The following is a 21,364-nucleotide window of genomic DNA, read 5'->3' on the forward strand; positions in this document are numbered from 1 at the left end:
TGAGATACAGCAGTATGACTTAAAACGTTCATTACATTTTTAGAGATACAGCCAGGCGCAGCCATTTCTCTGTTTGAAGAAGCCTGGGAAATCTCTCTCAAACAGGCAGAATTGTTCAAAACTGAATGAACTGTTTACCGTAATCACTGCTCTGGTGTAAGATATATTTTTGAGGGGGGTTTACACTTAGGTGTGGAGAGAAAACACTGGAGTAGCCGGTTTTCCAGCTCCAAATGCACGCATTGTTACAGTTTTGAAAGTGGAATGACTTATATAGGCCATAGTCCTGAAACCATTTTCACACATGTCTTCAAGCATGAGAACAGTCCCAATGAGATTACACACATGTGTAAAGTTACTCGCATCCATAAGTATTTGCAAAATCCGGTCATAATTATTGTTCAAGAATTTCTTGTATTTACTGTTGCGTTTGACCATTATTTATTTTAATCATTAGACTAATTGCTGGCCACTACCTACCATGCTGACCATTGTCTCATTATTTCCTTATATTCCCCCATCCACCTGTAGCCATCTGTTGTCGCTTGCCTTATACTTAATTGCAAGCTTTTGGAGGTAGGGAATCTTTTTGTGTTCTGTTTGTACAGCACCTAGCACAATGGGATCCTGGTCCATGACATGGTCTCTGAGATGCTACAATAATAAATAATAATAATTCAGGTGACTGTCTTAGAAATCAACCTACCTGAGGAGTCTCTTTTATCACAAGCTCTGCAGGGTGTTACACAGTTAGTAAAAGCAGATTTTTATACTTCTAAAACAATTAATTCGACAGTTCACTGTGGTTTGTTGTTTTTTTTTAAAGAAAATGTGGACTATGTTTGTTTATACAGTGTTAAAATTGACCCTTTCATAATATATTTTAAATGATTTTGGAAAATGTAGGGATATCAATCCATTTAGGTGGAAAACAATGGATGCCACCAGATCCTTAGGATCTTAAAACTCACAGCCTCGATTGAAAGCAATACTTTCTAGTTCAGCTTTATTCGTAGCCAGGGTGTCTTCTTCTTCAGTGAATCCTTTAAAGGAGCCACAACTCAGACTGAAGCCTCTGTTAGTTCAGAAGGGAATAAAATTAATTGGGGGAATCTTGGTTTATTCCATTAGAGAAGACTCTGAAGTTATGTCCCTTCCTTAACAGATTATTGTTCATTAAATCCCAACAATGTTCTCAGCTCTGTGCCGGACACAAATAGTGACAGTCTGTGATTGAGGGATCCCTTGATGCCAACCGGCAGAGGGGTGCCCAGGGCTTTCCAGGGATTTCCTGGGTCAAATATGCGCATTATTGTTCACCAAAGAGTGGCATGTGAAGTCTCGACTGAGAGCCAGTAGTCCACTGGTCGGCATAATCATTGCAAAATGTATACACAGATAATATTGACAAAGATATATATCCATACTGGAAATTATGTTCTGAAGATCTGGGAGTTAAGGTAGGACACCAGGAGATGACAAACCTTGGACATGTTCCTTTCAGGCAGGCGGTAACAGACTCTCATCTCTGTGTCTGGCCATATTTATATTGTATGTCTTACAACAGTTGCCTATTTTCACACAACCCAGATATCCGTGGGAAAATTGTGAAACCTACAAGAAAGAAAACGTACAGGGAACAAAACAACAGCAGGGTGTGTCCTGATTCTGACTAAAGACAAAGGGCTACTAGGGATACAAGGAAGCACACAGGATTGTTCACGGAGGAGGCAAGCTGACACCATGTTTGTTGTAGGAAAGTGGGGTCACAGTGGCTGGCAAATGCTGAAAGGACTTGGGGTGAGCATTGCTCTACAAGGCAGGCACGTATCTAGTCAACAAAGTCTAGGTTCTAAAATGCGTCCTACGGTTTTACTTTTCTGTAACCATTTGTTTCCAATACTGCTGTTACTTGACTCTCTCTGCTTTGTTACATAAACTTACACTTAATTTCACTGCAAACGTATCTAAGTGCTGTGTGTTAAGCGGAGCAGTAATCTGAGGTGGAACTGGTAAGCTGAGGCGAATTGTTCCTTTGGATGCAGCGGATCTGAGAACCCTGCAAGTGTCCAATGGAACAGGAGAATGCTCGGAGGGCTCCAGGACCACAGTGTACCTTTCGCTAGGCTGCAGAGTGCCAGCAGGGCCTGTGTAGGCCTAGAAGGCAGCACTTGTGTTGCCCGTGGCTGCTGGGGCTGGGGACAGGCACAGACAAGCAGGCACAGACAAGACTTCCTCACACTAAGAGCAGGCACAAGCAGGTGCCTCACAGCCCTGGGTACCCGGGGAAATGTCACACAGACCCTGTCCAGAAGAGCTTGCAATCTAAAAGTAGGCACAGATAAGGCAAAATGCACTTGATGGAAGGTGTTTATTTAATGCAGTTAAGCACCCAGGTTCAGATCCCTAAAGGTATTTAAGCAACTAACTTCCACTGATTTCAATGGGAGTTAGGTTCCTAAATATCTTTGAGGAGCTGGGCTTCAATTCCCATTGAATTTCAGTGGGATTTGGGCACATTACTCCCTTAGGTCCCTTTGAAAATCTCAGTTTGTACATTTCCTATGCAACCTGTCTTCCAAAATGGTAGGGCATCTGTTAGTTGGCTAGTGTCTCAGATCCTTGCTGAAGATATGGGTTTTTAGGAGAGAGATGAAGAAGGAGAAGACGGTGGGGATCTGATGCCCTGTGACCTGGCAGCATGGAAGAAGGAATGAAGCCAGGAGTGGGAGAAGGAAATAAAGGGGCATTGAGGATAGACAGCATCACTGGCAGAGCAAAGGAGGCAAGAGAAGACATGATAAGAGGCAAGATCTGAGATGTAGGAAGGAGTAAAGTTGTGCAGGCCCTTGAAGCATATACATGTTGGAATGGAAAACAAAAAACCTCTTAGATTCCCATTTCCTTTGACCTGGTAGATGTCTGAGCCCTGGATATCTTCTGATGCAGTTTAGACTCAAATCCCTCCTCAAAGTTTCATGAAGCTGCTGCTGTTGCTGCTCAGTACCTGTGAAGATCAGGTTGTTTTTATTTAGGTGCCCAAATGTGACACCCAAGCATGAAAATATTGGGCTCGGTGAAATGCTCAAGGAGATTCAGTTCATCAGTTGCAAAGTTGGTGATAGAATCTATTAATCCTGGCTCCTAGCCTTATGCTCTGACCATGTTTATGTAACCCACACACCTCCTAGGTGTGGTGTTCTTCCCATCTAGTGGCACCGAGACCACTGAGAGAGAGAGAGATTAATGAGTCTGCTCTACAGACTTAGCTAACAGCCAGCTGGTTTTTAGCTCATGCGGTAGAGGCTCATGCCTTAAGCTCCAGAGATCCCCGGGGTTTGTCCGCGTTACACTACCTCCAAGGCTTTTATGGGGAAAAGATGCTAAATTGCCACTACAGGACAGGGAATGCTCAATGAACTTTTGGCTATTGTTGGTTTCTTTTATAAACTTAAATTATTTAAATGTATTTTTTTTTGTTAGTTGGGTCCAATGATATATCAGGATGGAATGAGCCTGTGATGGAATACACCTCTGTGTTCACACCCTACACGCTATTGTAATAGTCTTTGTACAAGGTATGCCTTGTGAGGTATAATTTGAAAACTCATCACTTGCTGATCAGCAATAGCATGGTAAAGTGCATATAGCCACATTATATGTAAAGTTATGAATATAAGCTGAAATAATGACTGAAATAGGTTTCCCAGATAAGTCTAGAGAGTGATTAAACCAGTTTCCCAAAGACAAAGAGCAAGCTGATGCCCCAGCCAGGTGTCAACAAGTGACCATTCTTTGGCAAGAAAGGGGACAGGGACAAAGAGATCTGCATCTCAGCGAAAAAACAGCATGGAGTGGCCTTCATAGAATCATAGAATCATAGAATATCAGGGTTGGAAGGGACCCCTGAAGGTCATCTAGTCCAACCCCCTGCTCGAAGCAGGACCAATTCCCAGTTAAATCATCCCAGCCAGGGCTTTGTCAAGCCTGACCTTAAAAACCTCGAAGGAAGGAGATTCTACCACCTCCCTAGGTAACGCATTCCAGTGTTTCACCACCCTCTTAGTGAAAAAGTTTTTCCTAATATCCAATCTAAACCTCCCCCACTGCAACTTGAGACCATTACTCCTCATTCTGTCATCTGCTACCATTGAGAACAGTCTAAAGCCATCCTCTTTGGAACCCCCTTTCAGGTAGTTGAAAGCAGCTATCAAATCCCCCCTCATTCTTCTCTTCTGCAGGCTAAACAATCCCAGCTCCCTCAGCCTCTCCTCATAAGTCATGTGTTCTAGACCCCTAATCATTTTTGTTGCCCTTCGCTGGACTCTCTCCAATTTATCCACATCCTTCTTGTAGTGTGGGGCCCAAAACTGGACACAGTACTCCAGATGAGGCCTCACCAATGTCGAATAGAGGGGAACGATCACGTCCCTCGATCTGCTCGCTATGCCCCTACTTATACATCCCAAAATGCCATTGGCCTTCTTGGCAACAAGGGCACACTGCTGACTCATATCCAGCTTCTCGTCCACTGTCACCCCTAGGTCCTTTTCCGCAGAACTGCTGCCTAGCCATTCGGCCCCTAGTCTGTAGCGGTGCATTGGATTCTTCCATCCTAAGTGCAGGACCCTGCACTTATCCTTATTGAACCTCATCAGATTTCTTTTGGCCCAATCCTCCAATTTGTCTAGGTCCCTGCCTGTCTCCTGGTTCTCAGCTGGAAATGCTTTTCAAAGAGGTGCTAAAAAACTATAAAAAGGTGGGGCAAACACCCCAAGACATCCCTGTCTCTCCCTGGCATCACACCTAAGAAGACAAAGGAAAACAGCCATTGGGCTTTGGTGGGAGGGATCCTGACCTGAAGAGTTTTAACCTTGCTGGAAGCATGTGGTGAAAAATTTTGCTTGAATCTTATCTAGTTTGTTAAGTTAGGCACTAAAAAGCATGTTATCTTTGTTCTTGTTGTAACCATTTCTGACTCTTATGCCTCATGGCTTGTACTCACTTAAAATCTATCTCTTCGTAGTTAATAAACTTGTTTTATCTAATCCAGCATAGTTAAGTTAAAGTGTCTGGGTAACTCTGTTTCAGGTAATAAGCTGTTGTGTATTATTCTCTTAAAGGAATAACAGACTTCTTATATTTGGACTGTCCAGGAGAGGGCTGGGCAGTACAAGACATACACTTCAGGGGGAAAATCCGGGACTGGGAGTGTGTTGAGGTCACCCTGCAGTATAACCGATGTGGGTGATGTGAAATTACACAAACACATCTGGGAGTGACCTGCGTGTTGGCGCTGTTTGTGAGCAGTCCAGGTTGGAGGCTACAGCAGCAAGGCATTGCAAGGCACCCAAAGTTATAGGGCAGGGGTGATTCAGCTCCCCACTGGTCTGGATTCCACCCTGGTATGTCACAGAGCCTTAGATTTTAGATCAGGTCCTCTATGCTGGAGCCATTTTGGTAGGAGATTCTGCTTCAGTACTTTGCAACGTGCATTGGTGTCATCTTTCACTGCTGTGCCTGTTGAATGCTGTTTTTTCTGCACTTTGTAATTTTAGGGAAGGTTTTTGGGTTGTTTGTTTTAAACCAAGGAATCGCAGTATTTAACCAAAGGTCATTGCCATTCTTAAACATAAAAGTGGTTGGAAGTGCTGCTGCAGCTCACTACAGAAGAGAAACCTTTCCAGATATCATAGGAGCCTTTGAGGCATAAAAAAATCTGTCATTACAAAGCTGCTCTGGATTTAATGGGCCACCTGGATCCATGCCCTTTTAACACCTGTCTTGATGCCATTTGTCTCATGAGAGATTCTGCACTGTGTTTGAACTTTATATATAGTCCCACTGATCAAGAGACACTGTCAGCCAAAGAGAAAGCCTTGCACTACAGGAAAGACAGATGCTGTTTCATCTTCCAGGAGCATGGAGGTAAATGAGTCCCTGATATAACTCTATTCACTTCAGTGGAGTTACATCAGAGAGAATTTTGCTCTTATACATTGGCCAATTCATTACCATCCCAGTGTTTGTTTATTTTAGCCATATATTTTCCAGGGCACTGAAAACAGATATTTATGTTGCAAATGATTGTGTCTCTTGGATAAATTGATTTCTCTATGTCTGGTGGCTGTGTAGCTGATGCAGTGAGGAAGTCATGGCTCTTCCTGTTAATATTTTTGTTCTCAGTGACATCTGGAAGTTTATGTTGCACTCAGCTGCTTTTCTTTTTGTGCAACTTTTTATCAAAAGATACTGAATGCATATTTATGAGCTTGTGCCTTGAAGCAAGCCTCTGTTATTTGACATAGAGAGCCATAATCATCACTGGCGAAACTCCATCAAAGCCAGGAATTACACCGGGGATGAATTAGGCCCACAGACAATTATCTAAGTATATTAATTGCAAAAATCTACATACATACTGTCAAGGTTCCTTCCCCACTCTGAACGCTAGGGTACAGATGTGGAGACCTGCATGAAAACTTCCTGAGCTTACTTTTACCAGCTTAGGTTAAAACTTCCCCAAGGTACAAACTATTTTACCCTTTGCCCTTGGACTTTCGCTGCCACCACCAAACGTCTAACACTGGTAATATTATTATTGGGAAAGAGTTCGTTTGGAAACATCTTTCCCCCCAGAATCCTCCCAAATCTTACCCCCTTTTTTTCTGGGGAAGGTTTGATAAAAATCCTCACCAATTTGCATAGGTGACCACAGACCCAAACCCTTGGATCTTGAGAACAATGAAAAAAGCATTCAGTTTCTTAAAAGAAGAATTTTAATAGAAGAAAAAGTAAAAAAGAATCACCTCTGTAAAATCAGGATGGTAAATACCATACAGGGTAATTAGATTCAAAACATAGAGAATCCCTCTAGGCAAAACCTTAAGTTACAAAAAGACACAAAAAACAGGAATATCCATTCCATTCAGCACAGCTTATTTTCTCAGCCATTTAAACAAACAGAATCTAACGCATATCTAGTTAGATTACTTACTAAGTTCTAAGACTCCATTCCTGTTCTGTCCCCGGCAAAAGCATCACACAGACAGACCCAGACCCTTTGTTTCTCCCCCCGCCCCCCGCAGCTTTGAAAGTATCTTGTCTCCTCACTGGTCATTGTGATCAGGTGCCAGCTAGGTTATCCTAGCTTCTTAACCCTTTACAGGTGAAAGGGTTTTTCCTCTGTCCAGGAGGGATTTTAAAGGTGTTTACCTTCCCTTTATATTTATGACACATACAGTGTTCAAGTGTGAGTAAAATGTGCCCAACCACACACTTACTAAATATGTGATGGTCCTTAATTGCAAAGATGGGCCTGATCTAGATCCAAATTCCATTGAACTTCGGGAAAGTCCATGTACAGATTCAAACTTTGGACTGAGTGGTGCAACCTCTACTCATATTGGGAGACCCTTATATAAGAAGTCCAAATTCAGATGAGGAAACACTGTCTTGTTAGTTTTGTGATACAGGTTCTTTTTGCAGAAGCTGTGGCAAGCAGTAAGAAGTTTGTTCTCTGCCTTTATTTCTCTAACATCTTGGTGCAAAATTGTTCCAGGGAACAACACATCAGAGTTTGGGCTGAGATTTCAGGAAGCAGGGTTTGCCAACATACCATTTGTGACCATCTCTGTTCAAGGACTGGTGTGTATAGTGTAAATAAGCCAGTGTGAATAAAGGGTTCACGATCTGGTCCTTACCATATAAAACCTCGACACATACAGGGAGCTGGGCCTGGATCCCAGATCCTTCCCTTCAAAACTGTAGGGGTGGGGATCACTGCTGTGGTGATATGCCAATAGGACAGACCCAGGGAGCTGAGAGGCAGCATCCTAGCAGAGGTCACACTGGGAAGCAGCACCAGGTACAGTAAGAGACATCTCTTCTCTGCCTTTTTCTCCAGTGATCCAGCTGCTGGAAGGGAGGGGAGGGCATGGACTCCTAAGGTGGGGGAGATGAAAAGGAGCAATAAAGGCAGCTTTCTGTTGTCATTGGGTGAGCCGGATAGGGAATGGAGATTAAAAGCTTTCCATGTGCTTCCCGTACTCTGTTCCCTCCCATCTGGTTCTTGCTCCTCCCTTCCAACAGCAGCAGGTGGCAGATGGCTGGTTCTCCTCCAAGCCCCAATCAACAGTAGATCGCAGTCTCCTTCCTTTCCCTCTACCCACCCTTAGAGAAAAGACGGGGCGGGGGGGTTTCTTTATCCTGGGAGCATGGGCTCCCTTAAAATGCTGCTCCTTCAAGACCTGGTCTGAATGCAGAACTTGCAGTGGTTTACCTTAAATCAGTTTGCAAACTGATTTAGTTAAACTGGTGCAAGTCTGCTTGAAGACACATTTAATTCAATTTAAGAGTGGTTCACTGCCAATTAATTCATTTTTTTAAAACTGGATTAAGAGAAATCAAAATGAACTACTTTTAAACCAAAATAAGAGTTTCAAAACCAAAATTCATACCAATGGCACCAAATTGGTTTATAAAACAACCTTTAGTTAAACTGGTTCCAGTTGGTTGCACACACCCAAGTATTTAAAGTTGACGTGAAAATAATGATGAAGATGATGATGATAATTAATAACAATACCGAGCTCTTACATAGCGCTTTTCATCAGTAGATCTCAAAACACTTTACAAAGGAGGTCAGTATCATTATCCCCATTTCACAGATGGGGAAACTGAGGCACAGAGCGCTGCAGTGACTTACCCAAGCTCACCTGTCAGATCAGTGGCTAGCTAACCCAGGAATAGAGCCCAGGTCTCCTAAATCCCAGTCCAGTGCTGTGGTTTCCATTGCTTCTGTGTGATATATAAAGAAGTCGTGAAAGTATTTTTATGAATATTGATAAAGCAATTGTAGATTGTCCGAAGTAAGAGGCAATGGAAGTGTAAAGTATTATTGTTATGGAGGGAGTCACCAGAGGGCACCATTACACTCAGCATGCAAGCAGTGTGTATTCTTTGAAGAAATGCTGTATTGTTGTTCGTTTTTTTGACATAGTTTATTTTAAAGGAATCTGTTGCAAACAGCAAGAGAGTTTGTTCTCTGCCTTTTATTTCTCTAACTCCAATCAATACTTGGTGCAGAGTTGCTTTGTGGGAACCAGGTTTTTGGGTAGAGATTTCAGAAACTGGGATTTTTCTTGCATGCCGTTTGTGACTACCTCTGTTCATGGATTCGTGTATATTGTGTAAATAAACCAGTTACAGTAAGGATACACCCCCTCGCTCTGTGTTATTGATTTTTCCCTCAATGGGACACCAACCTGGAGGGTCCTGATGTCTGCTAACGCTCAGCAGAAGGGCGGTATTATTATCCCACAATGCACTTAAACATGTTTTATATTTTTAATTTTCTTATTCCATTAAATTAACATTTTATAAGAGGAAAAGTTAAGGATGGTTATTGTTAAACAGAGCTCACCTTGAGTAAAGAGTCCAAGTTCTTGACGTGGTGTATAAACTGACAGTATAATACTAAGAAAGATGGGTGAGGTTCTTCTCATTTGTATGGTCACAATGGGAATAAAGCTTTCCTCGTGATGGCTTCTCCCAGCTCCTCCAAGTCCGTGTGCGTTTGGACCCTGGAACTGAAGACAGGCAGCCTTTCTCCTGTCCTCTCAGTCACCCTTCTGCTGGCACCCAGGCAGTGTGGAGGAGGAAACTGTCTGATTCAAATGCGGAGAGCAAAAGCCAGATCTAAGGAAAGGAGTAGATTGGGACAAAGAGTCTGGCGAGACTTGGACTAAAGAGTGGGGGAAATTATGATTGGGACTGGCTGGGCAGTTTTATGGTAGGCCTCAAAGATACCTCACATCCAAGTAAGTTGTGTCTCCTATCATAAGCGCTGACTCCATGGGTGCTCCAGGGATCAAGCCCGCAAGGAAAGAAAAACAGAGAGCTCAGCAGCCACCAGCCACAGCTGTTTGGCAGGGCTGCTGATCAGCTGTTCAGCAACTGGCGAGAGGCGCTTGCGGGAGGGCAGCGAGTGGCAGGCAGGGCGGGCCTCAGGGGAGGGGGTGGAGCGGGGGGCAGGAGGAGGTGGAGTGAGTGCAGGACCTCTGGGGAGGGAGGTGGAGTAGGGGCAGGGCCTCAGGGCACAGAGCAGACATGCCAAACCCATGAAAAAAGTCAGAAAATGCACTTCTTTGTGGCTTAATTGGCTTGTGAGTTGCTTGTTGGCTAGTTTTTGGCCTGTAGCTTGTTGCTTGCTGTAGCTTGTTGCTTCTTGTTTTTGATCAGCTCCCGGCAAGCAGGGGCAAGGGGGGGCAAGCAGGGGCAAGGGCGGGAGAGAGTCGGGGTGCACCGCGGGCCCACCACAGTCCCAGACTGCACGCCGGGGTATATAGTGACCTAGAGTGTTGGGGTTCTTAGGGATTGGCTTGTTGTGGCCTTGTTTTGAAATGGGATTAGCTTGATTTTTGGCTTATTGTGAAAGTCGGGGTGCTTATTTAGCACATGAAAGTTGGCAGAGTGGGGATGGAGCACCCATCGGGAAAAATAGAAGTCAGCACCTGTGTCTCCTATGTCATCTTTTCCTGCCCCTGTTTTCTTCAGTGTTTCTAGCATTGATGGAGTAATTGTGAGGGAAACGAGCGATTATCCTCCCACAGAAGCCTAGGTTCTCTGACTCCAGTCTCATTTCCTTCACAGAAATGATCTAGCCCCCAGTTTCTTTGTTTGGGTTCAGAGTGAATAACCATGGAATTGCTTTACCTGTTTTGCTTTCATCTTGGAAGACAAAGAAGTTTAGAGGCAGGAATGCTGGGAAAATAATTTTGACCGAGACAAAATGAGGGCCTGATTCATAACTGCATTACTGCAGATTAACACCAGTGTAACTCCACTGATTTTTAATGTACTTGATTCTTATTTACTCTAAGTCACTTTACATCACTGTGGCAGAATAAAGAGGTCTTTAAGTGGGCACAAATTATATTTAAATTTAGTTCAAGGGCCCCTTCTCACCTGCGTGGTAGCCGTGGCATAAATGAGAATCAGGCCCATTGTGTCGCATCCTCTCAGGCGGACATCCCGATATGTCTAAATATCTTTTCTGTTAACAGAGAATGGCCAAGTGTACATCCAAAAGAAGCCCACCATGTACCCACCCTGGAACAGCACGTTCGACGCCCATATCAACAAGGGTAGGGTCATGCACATTGTTGTGAAGGACAAAAGCGCGGAGATGGTTTCAGAAACCACAGTTGAACTCAACGTACTGGCCGACAGGTGCAAGAAGACCAATGGGAAGACAGAAATATGGGTAAGCGCTTTGGGTTGTTAACACCACTGATGGCTTGTTAGAGATAACTGTTATGGAATAAGGGGAGGCGCTATGTGCATACCAGATTGCAAATGTAACTGATATGCCAACAAAAATTGTCTGCCCATCCAAGGAACACATGTGGCATAATCTCGTGCATTGCTTGATGGAAAGCAGTCCATGAATATCAAAAAGAGCAACATAATGCTTTTATATTAACTGTCACTGCTATATTAAAACATATAGCTTATATTAGCAAGCATTCTGGTTCCTCTGAGTCACGCAGACATAATAGCTTTGCTTAGATAATCCTTTGGGGGAAGATAGTAATATGAGTGACTACATATGAATTATCTTATGTGCCCTAGAGAAATGCTCTTAAAATGTAATCTGTCTAATATCAGTGGACTGATTCACCGCTGCATCATTTCAGTGTTATATCACTGTGACTCCATTAAATATCAGTGGTATAAATCTGAAATATGGTAGTGATGAAACAGGCTCAAAGTATTAATTACATGGCATGATAATCCCAGCAGGCAGGCTGCAGGTAATGCTGTTTAGCAAATAGTATTTTTGTGATCACTGTGCTCTTAATAGGGACAGGGGAGGGTGCTCAACCCCTGCTCTGCCCCACCCACACTCCACACCTCCCCCAAGGCCCTACCCCTGCCCTGTCCCTTCCTGCCTTGTTCCGCCCCCTCCTCCAAGTGCGCCCCGCCCTCACTCTGCCTTTTCATGCCCCCCACTCCTTCTCCTCCCCCACTGCTCCTCCTGCCCGCTGCTGAACAGCTCATCCTCGGCTGGTGGGAGCGTGGGGGGGGAGAGGGAGGAGCTGATTGGCAGGCCCATTGGTGGGTGAGAGGCACTGGGGAGGGGGGAGAAGCTGACTGGCGGGATCCCCCGGTGGGTGCTGAGCACCCACGGAGTCAGCACCCATGCTAACTTGTAAGATTTACCCATAGGGTAAAATTTTCAAAAACACCTCATTTCTATTTTAAAAACTGTTTGGGTACTTCAGAAAGTACGGGTACATAGAGCCTAAGAGTATGTCTGCACAGCAAAGAAAACCCTGCAGCTGGCCCACGGCAGCCAACTCGGGCTCGTGGGGTTCAGACAGTGAGGCTGATTCATTGCTGTGTAGACTTCCAAGCTCCGGCTAACGCCTGAGCTCCTAGACATTTACACAGCAATGAAACAGCCCCACAACCCAAGCCCCATGAGCCTGAGTCAGCTGGCACGGGCCAGCTGTGGGTATCTAGTTGCTATGAAGACATACCCAAAGTCCCATTAGGCTTCATAGGGCCAGATACAAAGGTATTTAGGGGCCTAAGGATGCAGATAGGCACCCAGTGGGATTTGCAAAAGTGCCTAAGAAGTGAAGCTGGGCTAAATTTTTCAGCCAAGCTCTTTTTGGCTGAAAAATGCAGATTTGGGTCAACCAAAACATTTTGGGAATTTCTGTTGAATTCACCAAATTGTTCTGGCTGAAAAAAAACCAAAACATCCCCCCCCCCAAATTTAAACACTTTGTTTGGACATTTTCTAATTGAAATATTTCAATTTTTTATTCAAAATGACTTTTCGTTTCGAATTCCATCTCGGTTGTTGTTTTTTTTTTAAGTAAAAAGCCTTCAAAAACAAAATGAAACATTTCATGTGGAGTGGAATCAAACTTTCCTTGAGGTTTTTTTATTTTTTCTAATTGCTGAAAAATTTCATTTTGGGTCAACCTGAAACAATTTTCTTAAAAAATGTTTTGATTCAGCCAGCAAACCAAAAATATCGATAGGCACCTAACTCCCATTGAAGCCTATGGGAGTTAGGCACTTACAGCCACATTTGCAAAAGTGCTTAGCACTCAGCAGCTGCCACTGGGAATGATATGTTCTCTTGAAGGAAGCTGGTGGATACCGAGCATCTTCGGAAAATCTGAGCGTTATTTATTATTTTATCCATACTTCATATATGTTCTAGCATGCTGTTCCCAAGCGTCTGGTGAGAAACAACATAGTCCTTATAACCATATAGATTTCATAGATACTAAGGTCAGAAGGGACCATTATGATCATCTAGTCCTACCTCCTGCACAACGCAGGCCACCGAATCTCACCCACCCACTCCTGCAATAAACCTCTCACCGATGTCTGAGCTCTTGAAGTCCTCAAATCATGGTTTAAAGACTTCAAGGAGCAGAGAATCCTCCAGCGAGTGACCCATGCCCCATGCTGCAGAGGAAGGCAAAACTCCCCCAGGGCTTCTTCCAATCTGCTCTGGAGGAAAATTCCTTCCTGACCCCAAATATAGCAATCAGCTGAACCCTGAGCATGTGGGCAAGATTCACCAGCCAGATACCCAGGAAAGAATTCTCTGTAGTAACTCAGATCCCACCCCATCTAACATCCCATCCCATCATATTGTCCATCGCTTCTCCCAGAGCTCTTCTATACACTTTGTTCTCCAGTGGTTACTGTGTCTAATAATGAACGAACCAAAACCGAGTAGTTATTGCCATTTATTGAATGTGGGGAAATTAATTTTTTTCTTGCCTGCTGAGATTATTGCTAGACTTTAGCTTTGAGTTCGCTCAGGCATCTGAAGTGATTGCCGTTAAGTAGAATTGCTGTCTAACATCTACACTTTTTTTTCTTTCTTCTTGTCTCAACCAGCTAGAATTGAAACCTCAAGGGAGAATGCTAATGAATGCAAGATACTTCCTGGAAATGAGCGGCAAGTGACACTATTTATTGATTAATTGATTTGATTTCTGGTTATGTGAGACAGACAAGTCATCTTCAGATAAACACCTAGCATTTAAAATAATGCTCACTTCAATACTGATGATTCACGTATAGACTTGTATTGAGATTATTGCAATGGGTTGAATGCGGCTTCACTATGAAGAGCACTTCATATTGCATTGCGGGGTTCCACGTTGGCTGTCCCTCAGTTATTTGCATTCAAATTTGCTAGCTTTACCCGTAAAAAAGTGGATTCTCCCGTAACTGCCAGCCCTACACATGCATCCCTTTAAGCCAACCCAGAAGAAAAAAGGACCTAATTCCAGATCCAGCTCCCATCCAGGATAGTGGAAAGACTCCCATTGATTTCAAAGGTTTGGACCGGCCCTGTATAGAGCTCCTAGCTGAAAAATGTATACATTAAGAATATATTGGTTTGGAACAATCTCACATAAAGGGATGGCAAAGTGCATAAATGGCCATGTAAAACACATTTTCATCTTTTGACCTTGACAAAACTCCCATTGACTTTGATGAGTGCAGGATGGAGGACTAGATGGGGAGGTAACAACCTGAACTTAGAAAGATCTTCCAATAAGACAATGAAAATAATTCATTAGGAAGCATGTGCACATTGGTACTTTTCCTCTGCCTCTACCTCTACCTCTGATGAGTACTAAGGCTTCTGCTGCCAACCTGTATCAGGTCAGCATTGAAACAGAAGTCTTAACCCATCACAGGGGCTAACCTTTAGGGAAGTTAGGTGTCCAGTACATCTCCGTATTGCACATAGCAATGTCAGAATCAATACTTCAGTGCAGGCTACTTCCTACAGAATACTTAGGTGAATTGTTGTACAATGCACTTGGTGGATATTATTATATTATTTAGCAAGGGTTGGGTTTTATTCCTCTGCAAAGCTTGCAGAATCACACTAATTGTGAATATTTTCATGAATACAGCATATAGTAAATCAGTACTGGCCTGGTAGAATGACAAGGAATATGCAAAAAGAATCTCTATATATAATTCTAACCACTTTTGTCAGGGCACAATTCTGTGTAAATTGAAAATCTTACACCTGAGCACTCATGTCAAGAGTTGAAAGGTCTATATTTTTGAAAACAGCTTCATGAATATTTACCCCATGGCCCTGATCTAACTCCCATAGTTGGATCAAGCCCTAAATTACAGATTGTAATTTGAATGGTAAAGCAACTGCATCTGAAAGAGCACCAGGTGGATTTTAAAAAAACATGCCTCAAAAATACTTCCTCTTGTTTATGCCTTTATACCTTGCATCACTTAGTAGATCAAGGTACCATCAGTGAGGTCAACAACATCCCAAAGAGATACTCGTGACTGTTTTTCGGTCACATTCTCTCCTTCACATCTAATCCAATGCCAGCACTTCCATACCGCGCTGTAACCTCATGATGGGGCTTTAGTTCAGTTCTGACTAGAGGGACGTGCATAGCGTAGTGAACCACACAAACCACTTCCTTCAAAATCTAGGGTTTCCTTGGAAATCTCCCACCCAAATACTAACCAGACCCAGCCCTGCTTCGTTTGTGAAAGCCAACAAGAGACGACAAGAGCTTGTCTGTATTAACACGTTCTGCTTCTGTGGGTTATAGAGAAAGGGTTCAATGCCTTTTTTTTAACTTTAAAGAAAATTATTTGCTGGAAACAATACATTAAATAATTCCTGTGCTCTGCATATTATGAATTAGCATTAGCAACAATTCACTGGTTCCTGTTGTCTTGTAATTCAGCATGTTAAGCCAATTCCAACCTTTGGAAACACATATTTAGAAGCATGGAGCTGTAGTTTTGGGGAGATTATCATTTAATGTTGCTTGCCACAGAATTAAATAGACTTTTTCTAATAATAAATAGCATCACCCAAGATTCTAGAATTTAAATGTAAACATATATGGAAAACAAATACACTGTATTTAAAATATGGGTAGAGGTGGGAGGAAAGTTAGATAGGAGGGCTCAAGGCATTGGCTATAGGATCGAGAATTTTCTCCCTTAAGTCATCAGCTCAGCGCTAGTTCAAGTCAGTAGAAACCGAAATTCAGGGGTCCCAGGTGAAATAAGTGGATGGTCTCAGCCAATTTCCTAGTGGACAGTTCTACCAGCACAATTGACCTCATTATCACCAATAGCTAGCAAGACTGAACATTGATGGAACAGACATGGAAAATGAACTATTTTCTTGCCTGTAGATGTACTCTACCAGCTATTCTAATCAGGGCTGAGTTACACTGGGGATACAACATGAAGGATACCTACACTGTCATTGTAGCAAACAGCTCAATCCACTTTATCATTAGAGTTGGTCGGAAAAATTCCCGTGTAACAGTATTTTGTCAGAATTTGCCAATTCATCAAAAATAAAATGTTTCACAGAGATGGTTCAATTTCACCAAAGTTCCAATGAAACCCTGGCAGTGTTTTCTGCCCGCTCACCCACCTGGTTCCTTGGCAGCCTGTCTGATGGGCTGCTGGGGACCTCAGGGCTTCCATGGTCCATGGCTCCAGGGAAGCACGCTAGGCGGACTGCTTCAGAGTCAGAGACTCCAGAGATTCAGGGTCCACCTGGTGGGCTACTGGGGACCCCAGAGTTTCCAGAGTGCACAACTTCCAGACAGCCCACCAGCAGTCTGCCCCAGAGCTGGGGATCTTTTTCTTTTTCAATGAGAATTTTGAAATTTGGGGGTTTCGTTCCCAATTGGAACAAAATATAAAAATCCTCCATGAAACAGAATGACCTTTTCCCACCCAGCTCGGATTATCATTGTGAATTTTGCCAGCTGTTTACCTCTCCTAGGTCATGCCCACCATCATACGTTCACGTTGTAAATGCTGAACGGATCTTCTACCAGTAGTTTCAGAACAGCAAATTGGTATTTAAACTGATTGACTGCTTATTTGGAGGACTTTCCCTTTCTGCTTTAAAGTGGTAGAATGAAAGCCATCATGAAACAGACAAGGGCACTCTGCCTGCTTCATATCTAACCAGAGGAGTCATGTGTAATTTCTTATAAGCTTTATACTAAATATATATGTTAGGTGAGTTTGGTCTACATTAGTTGCTTCCATCAGCATAGTTACAGAGGGGAGGCTAGAGCATAGGTCTGGGACTTAGGACTCCTGGATTCTATTGTCAACTATACAGCCTCTGTCTTTATGCATGTCATTTAACTTCTCCGTGTCCCAGTTCCCCATCAGTCAAATGAGTGTAATACCTGCCTCACCAGGGTGGTGTGTGGCTTCATTTATTAATGCTTGTAAAGCAGTCTGAGATTCTCCAGTAAAAGACAGCTCAGAACACAGAGGATAAGTATAGTATAACTACCGTGAATGTATACACACACTGTAGTTATACTGTACTTACACTGTATATACTTATACTGTATATATCTACACACATACACAATAACTGAATTTCGTAATGAACTCTTACGTCTCCTTTCTTCCCAGATGCTAAAGAGCTGATCGACTGTGAGACAGAGGGGTTTTTCTCCCTGCATCAGCGCCGGGGAGCTATCAAGCAAGCCAAAATTCACAACGTCAAATGTCACGAGTTCACTGCTACCTTTTTCCCACAACCCACGTTCTGCTCTGTCTGCCATGAGTTCGTCTGGTACGTGCAATGATTCAGAGCTTCCTCCACCTTTCATTCTGAAACTCATTGTCCGCCGTGTTAACCAGCTGCCATTCCATAAGCACTCTGTGGCTACGAACGAATGAGAGTTGGTGCAAGTGAGGTGCTTTCGAGTCTTCCCTGGATCACAACCCAGTGCAATTCAGCATGTACATGTGTATGCAGATGTCCCCGGGCACTTCTGTTATATACTCGACATTAATCATCATCTCAGGAGGATCCATTCCTCCAAACCTCAGTGAAGAAACATTATTATTGCTCACCATTAAGAGGCCTGACCCCACAACTCTCACTCACATACTTGACTCCAAAGGGCCTTTTCAGTGAGCGTTTGTCTGAGCAGGGCCCAGTCCAGCAAAGAAAGTCAGTTGAAGTCAGTCAGGCACAAATCCCCAAAGGTATTTAGCCTCTCATCTTCCTTTGAAATCAATGGGAGTTAGGTGCCTAAATACCTCTGAAGATCTGGGCCTGAGAATCTTTCCGTTGACTTTAATGGGAGTGCGATCAGGTCGTTAGGACTGGAAACTGAGAAAAGGCCTCAGGATTTGGGCATTGGAACTGTTTGAAGGAGTAAAGACTCCTCGTGTGAGTAAGTGTCACGGTATCAGGCCCTTTATCTGTTAACATGTAGGGGTTACATGTTTCATTCCCGGGATATGACACACCCAGTTGTCATGATTCTAATTGCATTTGTACCAGTATGAACATTCACTCCTATCTTTTACTGTTTCTGCAGTGACTAAAATACACATAGGTTTCTAATAAACAGGTTGCCATTAACTGATGCAAAATTAAAAGTTGTAAAGTGCACAAAACCTGCTCTGAGGGCCGCAAGCAGTCATTCTAACTACTAGCTGAAATGAATAAAGATACTTAAGCTAGATAAGCCCTACAGGAGCTAATAAAAATCAATGTGGTCTTCTTCAATTTCCATTGCATAAATACTGCTGCTTTATGGGGGCTCTCTGAAAATTCAAAATTAACCAGCTTTGTGTTTATTCCAGGGGTCTTAACAAACAAGGCTACCAGTGCAGGCGTAAGAAGCTTTATTATATTACTATCATTATTTATTCAGTCATTTTTTAGATGGCATTTTTTCCTAATATTGTGACTTATCTGTTCTTTCAGAATGCAATGCTGCCATTCATAAGAAGTGTATTGATAAAGTAATAGCTAAGTGCACAGGATCAGCAATCAATAGCAGAGAAACAATGGTATGTGTCATATTTCGGCATAGGGATTTCATTCTGATCTTTCTTATACTGATGTAAGCCAGGAGTAACTCCAGTGAAGTCACTGAAGTTACTGGTGTAGAATGGGTGTAATGGATCAGATTTGTGTCCTTTGCTTGCACCTTCCTGATCGGTCACACAATCTCTTATTTGTGATGCACTCAAATTTAATAACTGATTTTGCAATATTTAAATCAAGACTGGATGTCTTCCTAAAAGAAATGCTATACCGCAGATAGATGTTATGGGCACAAGGGAGATATTATGAAGTTTGTTGGCCTTTATTATGCAGGAGGTCAGCCTCAATGATCATAATGGTCCCATCTGGCCTTAAAATTGAGGAATTTACCATTTCAAGAGTGCATATATTATATTATCCAAACTTTACAGACTGTTAATGGGAGATCTGTATATTGACAAGTTCCCCTTTATTATGCCTTTATCTTGCTTTTTCACATCATTGTTCCAGGGAGCATTTCCCTAATCTGTGCAGAAATGAGAGTAAGCTGCCATTTCCGCATTGATATTAAGACTACGATTTTCTTAGTTAATTTCATCACACAGCTCCTATTTATACCCATGTAGCATTTCCCTTCATCAATTCTGATCCCTCCATGGTGTTTACACCCTTCAAACACTTTAGGCTGTTATTCTCAAAGCTAACTAGTGGGTTTAGCCACACAATTCCCATTGACAAAGATGGGAGCTTTGTGGCAAAATCCATTAGTTGGCTTTGTAACTCTGTAGACAATTTCCTTTTTTTGGTCAATCCCAATAACAAAGATACAGCACTGGCATGGATGTCACTTTTTTCCCTACCCTGTTTTCTATGTACAATATATTGCTTATTCCCAAGGATTTTTTTTTCCCGGGCATAGTAAAAACCCTGCCAACTAATAATAAGGCTGTCAAAGACCACAGTGATGGGCAGCAGCATAATCCCCCTAAAACAGAATAATATGGATGATGAGTACTTTTCTTTTTTTAATTCAGCACTGATGCAGAGTGGATAGTATTTTCACTGCTGACTTTTTTCCTTGCAGTTCCACAAGGAGAGGTTTAAGATAGATATGCCGCACCGGTTTAAGGTCTACAACTATAAGAGCCCGACATTCTGTGAGCACTGTGGCACGCTTCTTTGGGGCCTGGCGAGGCAAGGGTTAAAGTGTGACGGTGAGTCCTGCTGCTCTGCAAATGTAGATGGAATGAATGGGCCTTTACAAGGCTGCTCTCCTGAGGAGCTGCAGTCTAAGGGCCAAATCCTGTTTACATTAAGCATGCAAATAGCTCCTTAGTCGTTGGGGGCATGTGGACATGCTGAGGGCAGAGCCCAAGGATCGCCCCCACACATACACACGCACACACACAGCAGAATCATTTTGGGGGCTGCACAAGGATGCATGGTCCATGGGGCTGAAGAGTGGATCCACAGCTGCTCCACAGGCTTGGGGAGGAAAATGTCCCCATGCATCTCCCCAGCTTGTGGCTTATTCAGGTTGGGCCAGCACAGTGACTATGCACCAATAGGATTTAACTGGTGCCTAGGCCTTGAGCTCCGTAGGGCTTCACAGGGGTGAATTTCACCCTGACCTGTTGGCTCAGGCCAATAGAAGTGCTCTGCCTCATGTCAGACAAATGCTGTTTATAATGCAATCCTCCCCAGGCTCTGATCACCTCATAAACTTCTTCCTTTCAGCGTGTGGCATGAACGTCCATCACAAGTGCCAGACGAAAGTGGCAAACCTTTGTGGAGTTAACCAGAAACTAATGGCCGAAGCACTGGCAATGATAGAGAGCACCCAACAGGTACAACAGCTTGTGGCCTAAAACAGCATGGTTTAGTGGATAGGGCACTGGTGTGGCATTCAAGAGACCTGGGTGGTATCTACTGACCCGCTGTGTGAACTGGAGCAAATCATTTCACCCTCTGTTTCCCCTTCCACTCTGTCTTGTCTATTTGGATTGTAAACTCTTCAGGGCAGGGACTGTCTCTGACTGCGTGTGTGTGTGTGTACAGCCTGCAGCACAATGGGACCCAGATCTTGGTTGGGGCCTCTAGGCATGACTGTAATATATAGAACCACAGAGAGACTCAAACTCTTCCACAGCGTGTTGCTTTAAAGAAACAAGGACTCCAAAACCATGACCTTCCTAATGCGTTTAATTGATGACTTTAGTTAGTAGCCACCTCCTTGTCTTTCTATAATTATGCCTGTGCGGATGAAGCAGGTATCATAAGAGACCTGTGCTCGAAGGCATTTTCAGCCAAAACATTGCTCCTTTTTTGCTTGTGACCCAGGCTCGCTGTTTGCGTGACACTGAACAGATCTTCAGAGAAGGACCTATTGAAATTGGCCTTCCCGTTCCTATGAAAGAAGTAACTCTGCTTCAGTCTGTGCCAGCACCTGCAACTGGGAAAAGAGGTAGCTCTCCAATTACGTGTGTTGAC

General features: G+C 43.3%; 1 protein-coding gene across 1 annotated transcript in view; it reads left to right on the forward strand.

Moving 5' to 3' along the window:
* The window catches only part of PRKCQ (protein kinase C theta), an 89,300-nt gene that overhangs the window by 25,228 nt on the left and 42,708 nt on the right, over positions 1-21,364 (forward strand). Inside the window, exons 5-12 of the mRNA XM_077836937.1 lie at positions 11,067-11,266; positions 13,936-13,996; positions 17,500-17,662; positions 18,688-18,719; positions 18,812-18,897; positions 19,959-20,088; positions 20,612-20,721; positions 21,215-21,338. Coding sequence (XP_077693063.1) covers positions 11,067-11,266; positions 13,936-13,996; positions 17,500-17,662; positions 18,688-18,719; positions 18,812-18,897; positions 19,959-20,088; positions 20,612-20,721; positions 21,215-21,338 — 906 coding nt within the window. The remainder of the gene's footprint in view (positions 1-11,066; positions 11,267-13,935; positions 13,997-17,499; positions 17,663-18,687; positions 18,720-18,811; positions 18,898-19,958; positions 20,089-20,611; positions 20,722-21,214; positions 21,339-21,364) is intronic.

The sequence above is a fragment of the Eretmochelys imbricata genome, chromosome 1 (assembly GCF_965152235.1).
Source record: "Eretmochelys imbricata isolate rEreImb1 chromosome 1, rEreImb1.hap1, whole genome shotgun sequence".
In the NCBI taxonomy this organism is placed as follows: domain Eukaryota; kingdom Metazoa; phylum Chordata; order Testudines; family Cheloniidae; genus Eretmochelys; species Eretmochelys imbricata.